Source organism: Martes martes (genome assembly GCF_963455335.1).
Source record: "Martes martes genome assembly, chromosome: Y".
NCBI classification, from domain to species: Eukaryota; Metazoa; Chordata; class Mammalia; order Carnivora; family Mustelidae; genus Martes; species Martes martes.
The window spans coordinates 19150214-19160904 of NC_137907.1; the positions used below are offsets into that span (position 1 = coordinate 19150214).

General features: G+C 55.3%; 1 protein-coding gene across 1 annotated transcript; it reads left to right on the top strand.

Moving 5' to 3' along the window:
- Positions 1–9231: 9231 nt before the first annotated feature.
- On the top strand, positions 9232–10350 carry PNMA6A (PNMA family member 6A; the record flags this gene model as incomplete). Its single annotated transcript, XM_080795999.1, has 1 exon — positions 9232–10350. One exon carries the CDS (start codon positions 9232–9234, stop codon positions 10348–10350), a length of 1119 nt encoding a protein of 372 aa, XP_080652125.1.
- Positions 10351–10691: the final 341 nt, after the last annotated feature.

Consider the following 10691-nt stretch of genomic DNA (forward strand, 5'->3'; position numbering starts at 1 on the left):
AAGAGCAAGCAAATTCTATTGCCTACTCCTGCTCTTTTTGTGCTGCTATTAATCTGCCTACGCAACTGGCAGGTATCAACCCATGAGGCGTAGCAGCCAATGAAATATGGCAGATGGATGTACTCACATCCCTTCATTTGGGAGACAGTCCTTTGTTCATGTCACTGTAGACACATATTCTCACTTCATTTGGGCTACAGCTCAAACTGGAGAAACTGCTGCACATGTTATCAGACATCTCCACTCTACTTTTGTAGTCATGGGAATGCCTAAAGCCATAAAAACTGATAATGCACCTGCTTATGTTTCCAATAAGTTACAAGTCTTCTTTAAGATATGGAATATTAAACATTCCACTGGTATCCCATATAATCCTCAAGGTCAAGGAATTGTTGAACGGGCTAATCAAACATTAAAATTACAGCTTCTTAAACAAAAAGAGAAGGTGCATGGTCCTCCTCAAGAGGTATTAGCACAACTTTTATTTACTCTTAATTTTTTGAATCGTGATGAGAAAAACACTGCAGCAATAGAAAGACATTTTAATAAACAAATACAAGACAAAATTTACCCTCCAATCTGGTGGAAAAATATTACTTCTAATCAATGGCTCCCTGGTAACTTAGTTACCTGGGGAAAGGGATATGCATGTGTATTACCCAACGAGGCCATCGAGCCCGTATGGGTGCCCTCTCGCTTTATAAATGTCCGTCATGAACAAGAGGAAGAAGCTCAGATTCGAACCGGTCCCACCGATCCTCAACTTCGAGGGCCTCACCTTAAAGAACACTCAGGTCACGTTACCTGGGACAGAGAGAGCAAAGATTCCAACTTGGGGACAGATAAAGAAACTGACAAAGAAAGAGGAGGAAGTTCTGGAGAGTGAGCAACGTCCTCTCACCCCTAACAACATGGCGGTAACTATGATGGCTCTCATCACTGTGGCCGTAAGTCTTCCTGGATGTTATGCACAAATGAATGACTTTACTTATTGGGCTTATATACCCAATCCTCCCCTACTCCATCCAGTAGTATGGGGAGAAGATACAATACCAATTTATTTAAATGATTCAAAATGGGTAGCTGGAATTAGATCCTAGATTGCTGCTATTGCCCTTAGAGGAGGGCACAAGTATTAATCTTACTTTTGGACATCAAAATAGGCCAATATGTATCAGCAATCACTCCAGTTGCCTTGTCCCTGATGATCAGAGATGGCTGGTGAACCTTCCTACTAACAATTATTTGACTAAAGCTCAGTTATGTTTACTCTCCATTAAAGGATTCCAAGCCAACAAATATCGGGGTCCTAGCTATAACACAGCACCCCCTATTCCCAAATGCAAACCAATGCAAAAGTGGTCTGATGAGGGAGTTCGCCCTTTGTGGAAGGATTGTTGAGCTTCTCACCCCAGTATTGTTATTAATGATTCCTATGGAATTGTATGGGACTGGTCCCCTAAGGGGATAGCAGTCACCAATTGCACTGGGGAACCCTGCTCCTCTCATCAAAAGTTAAAATGGCAAGTTTTTGATGATCCCATTTTACCGCAAACCTTAGCTTCAGGAGATGCACCTCTGGTATGGCTTGGGTGAGGACTTTCTATGCCATCTCCTTTTGCTGATTATCATAAAAAACAAAAGAATTTATGGAAGGTCACCACCGCTTTAAGTCACGTAGGAGTTTGGAATGGCTCTTACATTCATCAGTCTAATAACTATGCATTTTCCTTTTACCTTACGGATGTAGAATGGGTAAAAGCTTGTGTTAGGGATCCTTACGTTTTTGTTATTGGGAAAATGACTTTTAATCTTAGTAATAGAGAAATAGACTGTCTAAACTGTAAGATGTTCACCTGCGTGGATAGGAATGTGTATTCAGATAAGTCTATCATTCTTTTAACTAGAAGAAGAATAGGCATTTGGTTACCAGTGAAACACCACCATGTTTGGGAAAGCTCTCCAGATGTACATATACTTTTAACAGTATTGAAGAACTGGATCCATAGAACAAAGAGATTTCTTGGGTTATTTATAACAGCTATTTTAGGAATTATAGCCATTACTGCTACAGCTACCACTGCAGGAATAGCCTTGCATCAAACTGTACAAACTACACAATTTGTACAGAAGTGGCACGAGAATGCTAGCAAAGCCTGGAATCAACAAACGATCATAGATCAAAAATTAGATGAACGTGTCTCTGATTTAGAAACAGCCATGATATATATAGGAGATGACCTTCAATATATAAAGCTTAGACTTCGTATTTTATGTGATTGGAACGTTTCTTCTTTCTGTGTTACTCCCCATGCCTATAATGAATCAGAAATATCTTGGAGCAAAATTCACCAACATATTACTAACCATTATGGTGATAATCTAACTTTAGATATTAAACAACTTCAAGACACGATTCTAAGTATTACTCACTCACTCATCATTACAATCAGCTCCAGGAGTGAGTTTTACTCAAAGAATTAATGATATTCTGTCTGACTTAAACCCTTCTACTTGGGTCAAACTGGTCTCGGTGTTATAGGTGGAATGATTATTCTTCTTGCTGCTATAATCTTTTTATGCATAGTCCTTAGAAGCACGCGAAAATTCCTCCAACAACTGAAGAATCAAGAAGCTGCAAAATCAACTTTTCTACTCCTTCACAAACAGAAAGGGGGAGATGCTACTGCCCCTCGGAACAATGTGTTACTTAAACTATAGCCCCTGGAGGATTTTACTAGTTAACCAAGCACATTTGGATATGGCCTTAAGAAAAACATATACTGGGGCACCTGGGTGGCCCAGTTGGTTGGGCGACTGCCTTCAGCTCAGGTCGTGATCCTGAAGTCCTGGGATCGAGTCCCACATCGGGCTCTCCGCTTGCCAGGGAGTCTGCTTCTCCCCCTGTCTCTTTCCTCTCATGCTCTCTTTCTCTCTCACTCAAATAAATGAATAAAATCTTTAAAAAAAAAAAAAAAGAAAAAGAAAAAGAAAAACATATACTGGCAACAGGTCTTTGGGGAGAGGGACGATATACGACCATGAACCTGGGCAGCTGGGGATGCCTGGCTCACTCAGGGCGGATCGCCGCCCCTTCATCAAAGCCGGGCAGCGGGGAACGCCCAGTGGTCAGCTCAGGGTGAAACGAAATACCGCCTGCTTCCCTTTTCCCTTATCACTCCTTTCTCTTCCCAGAAGCGCCCATTGTTAGTTAGATGAGTCCTTTGAATGTGCTTGATTAACTATAAACTTTATCCTCCTCCTTGCATGTCCACGAGACGTGTGACTAATGTTTGACCTTCATCAGTTCTTCTGTTGGCTATTGTTTCTGTCTAATACAAGTGAGACTCTGGAGTTGCTTGGGGCAGCAATCTTTTCGACTGGTGTCCCCTGCTCCCAGTCTCTTGCAGCCGACTTGTTTGTGCCTCATTCTTCTCCCGTTCGCTGACCAGAAGCGGCACCAGAGCTGGTTCACAAGCAGGTGGGTAGGTTGTTTAAAATGACTGCACACAGATGTCTAAAGATGTTCTGACAATTCACACTCCCGTCACCAATTCTCGACACGAGAACCATCCAAACCCTGACCCAAGGCAGAGACAGGCTGGCCACCAGTCGAGTCTGGCCACGTCCTGTGTCCCATGTTTGTACTGAGCCTGCTGCCACCCAGCTTCCCACCCCCCCAGGGGCTGTCATGAGTTACGGAGTGTGCTGCAGCCAGCCAGGTCTGTGAAGGACCGACGAAGGCATGCCGCCACTTACCCAGCCCAGCAGTACCCTGAATGGGGAAGCATGAGTGCCATGTTGGGGTGATGCTCCAAAGGACCATGTGGGCCTAATGGGAGCCTCCTGTACCTGTGAGGTTCCAGTGGGCAGCTGGACACAGAGCTGGCAGCCTGGAAGGAGCTGAGGAGGTACTGTTTCCCAGGTAGGAGCAGCCAGCAAGGGAATGGCAGGTAGAGAAAGGGAGGAGAGGACCCGCCGGGGTACCCAAGCACCTGTGGAAGGTGTGGGGCAGGGTGGGGAGCCCCCAGACTCTGGGAGCGGGAGCTGGGTGTGTGAGCAGAGCAGGTGGTGGAGGAAGAGGGCTGTCAAGCAGCCAAAGCCATCTTCGGCTGGCCGGGACCTGGTCTGAAGCCATAGTTTATAGGGAAGCTCAGTTTAGGAAGCGTGGGTGGGCGCTGCCTGGTTAGAAGGGAGGCAGGAACCCCAGGCTCTCCCTGGAGGAGACAGGAGGGGCCCAGTCAGCTGTGCAGGGCTTGGGCCCTTGGTGACTGCCCTTGGGCCTTGCGGACTGTGACGAAGCAGAGAAGCCCTTCCTGGGTTTTGAGCAGACAGTGCCCCCCCCTCAACCCGTGGAGGTTAAGGGACACAGCCGAGGTTGCCCTTCACTAGGCAGCAGCCAGGTGAAGAGAAGCACTGAAAGCCCCCTCTGCTGCCCTGCCTGTGTTCTCTGTGCTCAGCTAGGCTGGCCGTCGTCTCTTGGACTGTATTCGAAACAGCTGCTGCTAGAGGAGGTGTCTTATGGGAGCATCCCGTCCCCTAGCAGCCCAGGCCCTCTCTGAATCTTGATTGAAGCGTCTCTGTGCCACCCCACGGTGAAGTGTTTCTGAGCTGCTTTCTCCCCATGGCTACCATCTGCTGGGCACCGGCTCTGTGCCGGGCCCAGTACCGGCAGTCGGGCAGACCAAGCCAAAAAGACGGAAGACCCTGGGAGCCGAGCCAAGCAGGTGGCACAATTACAATTCCTTTACATCCAGCAGGGAGCCCAGCCATCCACAGGGCCTGGGTGGTGGTGGCGGAGGGGGGTGGGAGGAAGAGGGCACAGTGTGTACCTACCTGGTGTCACACAGGGCTCTCAAATGCAAGCGTGGCCACAGGAACTCATCCCTGCCTCTGTCACCTCACTCTCCGACCCCCCTTCTCACGAAAGGTGAGAGGAAAGGCAACCGCCGGCGTGACCCCCACGTCAGAGAAGCACCGTCCCATCCTCTGCGCCCACACACAACTGGGAAATCTGGGACCCTGCTCGAGCCCACCCTTCTCCCTCCCTTCTCCCTTCTCCCTCCCTGGAGCCCGGATCCCCTCTTTGCTCTCAAGCCCTCTGCCTTAGGAGGCCCAGGCCACCCCCATCTGGTCTGGCCTTCTGGCCTGCGGCAGAAGGCGCCCTCTGCTCCAGACTCGCCTCCCTGCTGCCCAGTTCGTCACACGGCGGGTCTGATCATTGTCATCCCCTCACTTCAAACCCACCGGGGCTCTCCACAGCCCTCGGGGTAAAGGTCCCAGGCCCCTGGCAGACAGTAGCTGGCTGACAGATTCGGGCGCTCGCTCGAAGGATGGTACTGAGAGCCTCCTGTAGGTCAGAGTCTGTCCTAGGCACTGGGGACTCTCGGGTGAGAAACATGGGCAAGGCCACCTGTGGGGGAAGGCTGCGATGCCCCCAAAGCAGAGATCGAAACCTCTGCCATCTGTGTGTCACAGGATGACCCATAAATCACTGTTGCTGATGTGAAATGTGGACGGGGAGGGTTCCAGCCCTTCCCCCCCGCCTTTTGATGTGGGTGGCCGGGCAGAGGAGGCCTCTGGGAGGAGAGGATGTTTCTGCTGAGATTTGAATGAGGAAGGGGGGGGGGGGAGGCCGAGGCCACCACGGGAAGTTCTTGGGCTGGGTTGTCCCACCCAGGGGAGGAAGGCAGGCAAACGCCACCACCACTGGTGAGAAGGAGCTGGGTGTGGTGCTCTGGGGCCAGCCGAGAAGGCCAGTGAAGCAGGGGTTTGGTGAGAGGTGCTGGCGGCGGGTGGTAAGGAAAGGAGAGGTCAGCTCCTTGCGGGGATGGATGGAGAGGGGTTGTCGGCCAGGGAGGGGACTTTGGAGTTTTCTTTAGTCTGAGGAGGTGGGGAGCCACAGGGACGACTTGTCACTGGCGGGGAGCGGGGTCTGGTGGCATTGCAACGAGTTTGCTCCAGCAGCCATGTGGGTGGGAGTAAGGTAGACAGAGAGGATCAGAACCACGGAGATGTGGAGAGGATCACCAACTCGAGCTGATAAAATCCCACAACGGGTTAGACTGGGAGTGAAGAACAAAGGAGAGGGGACAAAGACTCCTGGCATCTTTGCCGAGCAACCAGGTGGGAGGCGGAGCCCTTGGGGGGAGCCCAGGGAAGAGGCCAGTGTGTCCAGTGGGGCTGGAGCACTCCTGTCCGGACATCTTCATTCTGAAGTTCCCATGGGGCATCCCAGTGGACAGTTTGATGAGCATGTGTGGGGCTCAGGGGAAGGGTTCCACCCAGAGACAAGACATTTGGAGCCATCGGCAGGCAGATGGTCTCTCAGATGAGAGGACCTCAAGTGAGAATGGTGTTGGAGGCACCAAGGGTCCTGGGGCTGAGGCTGGGAGCCTACCAGCACCGCACTGAACTCAAGCAAAGGAGAGGGAGGAGGGAGTCCAGAGGGTGGGTGGGCAGAGAGGGAGGAGATTAGCCCAAAGGTGGGGGCTCACAGAAGCCAAGAAAGGAAAGGGTTTTGAGAAGGAAGGAGCGTCAGCTGTGCTGAGACGTGGAGCAAAATGGGGGCCGAGAGGTGACAAAGGAAAGGTAGTTGGGGCATCACAGCCCAGCCCTGGCAGAGGGGGGAATGGGTACCCCAAGGGAGAGCCAGAGAGTCCTGGACTCGGAGTCAAGCAGGTACGGAAGGAAGGAGAGTAGGAGAGGCGAGGCTGAATGCAGAGGGAATGAACTGACAGTCGGCCTGCAGGTCAGCTGGCCAGTTGGTGACTTGGAACCCACATATGTTCCCACGGGAGCACCCTCTCTAGGGAAGGATCCCAGACAAATCATGGCAGAAACCAAGAAAGAAGACAACGTGGGGTGCAAGCCTTGGCAGGGCCAACGCCAAGGTTTGGTGGACAGACATTCTCGCGGTGGGTGTCAAGAGCAGCAGTTCACCTGTATTAGGAGGGGCAGTCTTGGCCCTCGGCAGGGAGAAAGGGAGGGAGCCCACCCAGAAGACTGACTGGGAAAGCGGGTCTGTGACAGAGCACCTGTGTTTCCTCATTTACCCAGCATTTACCACCCAGGAGATAAGAAAGCTAGGGGAGTAAGACCACGTGGGCCAGCCAAGCTCCGACGGTGAGACCAACTCGAACGTGGCCTGCTTCTGGGCCACGGGTGATTGTAGGGGAAAAAATGAGAGTGCCTTCGGCCTTGATGCTAGGGAGGGTTCTCCCAGAAACAGGCCAGTGAGGCTTCTGCGCAGTGGGAAGGAAATGAGCAAAGGAGATTCACAGAAGCGGAGCTGGGAATGGCTGACACACTCGTGCAAGGATGTCCGACCTCACTGCCGACCAGGGAAACACAAGGCACACAAAAATGAGGTAGCGCTTCTCCCCGTGGAGGTGGGCAAGTGGTCAAGGCTGGACAAGACCAAAGGCTGCTCAGGGTGTGGAGCGCACAGGACCACGCCCATGCTGCTGGTGGGAGCAAACACAGCTTCAGCCATCCATGGGAAACAACAGATTAGCGACACCTGGCCACGGCGGCGATGGGCACCCAAGGGCCCAAGTCCCAGCAAAACCACTTCTTGGTGTACGTGCCAGAGCCTGTCGTGCCAACAGCGGCTCAGACAGGCATGCGCAAGGTGCTGGTGGCAGCAGTGTCTGTGACAGCTGAGGACTGGGAACGGCGTGAACGAATGCCCATCCACGGGGTCATAGACAAGTAGACCCGGGCTCTGATTCGACCAGGAGCATGAGTGAGCTGGATGCTCAGAGGAAACCTTGACCAGTACAGCTTGAGTGTGCAAAGCAAGTCACGGGAGAGGATGTCTGGGCAGATGCCAGGCAAGGATAGAGAAGGAGGGTGGACAGGTGACAACACCTGTGCCTGAGGGTGTGGCCCTGAGGGAATCTGTCTGCCATCAGACCAGCAGAGAGGCTGTGCCCATGGCCCCAAACTCCCATGACAGGACAGGTGCAAGGTGCCGAGAGCCAGAGGGACTGGAGCTCCATTTTGAGTGGTGGCAGCACTGTCCTGGTATGGTGACTAGCCTAGCTAGCAAAGGAAAGGGGAAGGATCTATGGAAGAAAGCTGACTCAGAGGTGTCTGGGGAGGCACCGCACCCGTGCCTTCCCAGAGAGCAAATGTCTTGGAGCCCATTAGGCTGGCAAGGGCACCGCGACCAGGGGACACATCCAGGGCTCCACTCCCAGCCCACCAGCTCTCCTGCACACACACACACACACCCCCCTCAGGTAGAGACCCCAGTTCTGTCATTCCACTGAGGCCCAGAGAAGGGACAAGGACTTGCCCAAGGACACATGGCAAGATATCAGGCCCAAGGGGTCGACCTCTGAGTACTTGGAGTGAGCAAAACAGGAGAAGAGTCTCTGGCACCCTCCTTGGGACAGGACACTGGCACTGGGGTAGCGACAGCGCCTTGGCCAGCGGGTGTGGATCGGGGATCCTGCGCGCACCCACAGCGGCCTCGCCCCCGCCCCCCCTCCTACCCCACCCCACCCCCGCCCAGCGAGCCTGGGGACTGCAGACCCTCCGTTGGGGTGGAGTGTGTGACTGCTCGAGTGTGTGCACGAGGCGTCTCCTCCACGTAATTAATGGCACCTGGACGAGGTGCTGCCCGCCGAGCTGGGACAGGACCAGTCCTGGGTGGGGTGGAGGAGGGGGGAAACAGGCGAAGAGACCCCCAGGACGCCCTGCCCCCCGCCCCCGCCCCATCCCGTTCCCCACCCATGCCAGAGCGCGGCGCTCTCCGGCCTGCCCAGCTCCTCTCCTGCTGGGACCTCCGCCTGGAAGGACCCCAACCCAGGGGAAGGTACCAGACCCCGGGGAGGGTGCGCTTGGCCCCCGGGAGACCCCGCCGCCCTCCGCCCGCTCCAGCTGGACTGCGGCAGCCCGCGGGGGGCGGGGTGAGGAGGGGGCTGTGGCCCCGGCGGGTCGGTGGAAGGCGGGGCAGGGATGGAGCCTGGGAGGCAGAGGCGTCGCCCCGGGGGAGGAGGGTCACCTGGCGGTGGGAGGAGGGTGTGGGCATTAACCTCGCTCTCGTCCGTTTCCTGTTCACAGGCTGTGGAGAACCGGGCCGTTCTCTCCGAGTCCTAGCCGCCCTCCGCCCCCTCCCCCCGCCTCATTCTTTCCTCCCTCCCAGTAGCACCCTCCGTGGTCTGCGTCGGGAACGGTTTCCTGCCCGTAGTATTAGCCCCGCGCCGGCAGAAATTGCGCGCGATGGCGGTGACGTTGCTGCAGGACTGGTGCAGGTGGATGGGCGTCAGCGCTCGCAGGGGCCTGCTCATCCTGGGCATCCCGGAGGACTGTGATGAAGCCGAACTCCAAGAGTCCCTGGAGGCCGCCCTGTGGCCCTTGGGCCACTTCACCGTGCTGGGCAAAGTGTTCCGAGAGGAGGATAAAGCCAGCGCGGCCCTGGTCGAGTTTGACCGGGAAGTCAACTATGCTTTGGTCCCCAGGGCAATCGCGGGCACCGGGGGTCCCTGGAACGTGGTCTTTGTGCCCCGTTACTCAGGCGAGGAGTTTCTCACTCGCGTGTTCCACTTCCTGGAGCAACAGGGGCAGATGGTAGAGACCACGGCTGGGGTCCTGGGGCTGGGACTGCGCAGTGTGTGCTGGCTCCGAACGGTCACTCGGGCCATCCAGCCCTTGGTGGAGACCCTGCGGTATCAGCGCCTGGGCGTGTTTTCCGGGAGGGATCCGATCGCCCCGGGGGAGGAGCCCTTTGAGGCCTGGCTCGACCACGCCTCCGATATGCTACAGGTGTGGCAGAGCGTCTCAGAAAGGGAGAAGAGGCGGCGGCTGATGGAAGGCCTTCGAGGGACGGCCCTGCAGCTCATGCACGAGATCCTGGCGGACAACCCCGCCAGGACCGCGCAGGACTGCCTGGCGGCCCTGACCCAGGTGTTTGGAGACAACGCGACCCAGACGACCATCCGGATGAGGTGTTTGACGGCTCACCAGCAGCCGGGCGAGGGGCTTTCCGCTTTCGTGTTGCGGCTGGAAGTCCTGCTGCAGAAAGGCAGTGAGAAGAGGGCCCTGGCCAGAGGCTCAGCCGACCTCGACCTCCTGCGCCTGAGGCACATGCTCACCAGGGCCATTGTTCCTGAGCCTCTGGATGAAGTACTGAGGAAGCTGAGAATGGCTGGGAGGTGTCCAAGTTTCCTAGAGATGATGGGGATTGTCCGGGAGTCTGAGGCATGGGAGGCCAGGCAGAGGAAGGGGCCGATGCCCAGGCCAGGGCTAAAGCGGAGAATAAGATGGAGGAGAGGCAGCTGGAGGAGCCGGAGTGGGAGGAGGAGGACAGTGACGATCGTGACACTCTCCCTGCAGACCTAGCTCAGGCAAGCCCCTCAGAGGCCCCTGGGAGCCCCGATCCTGCCCACATGGGCCTAGCTTCCAGGGCGGGCCCAGGAGGTCCTGGCTATGAGCCAGAGGGCCTCCCGGAGGCCGGAGACCAGGAGGCTGGAAAGCCCCCCTGAGGAGGGGCTCAAACCCATCCCAGAAGGGTCGGGAAATGTGGATGGGGCTGGGGAGATGATCCCCCCCCAAGTCCTCCTCAGGCTAATAGGCTCAGAAGGCCCAGGGCCCCCCCTCCTCTCAGGCAGCAGAGCTCTGGAGGCAGGGGGAGGCCATGCCGGGGCAGCAGCCTCACCCCACGTGGGGGGCAGGGCCAAGGG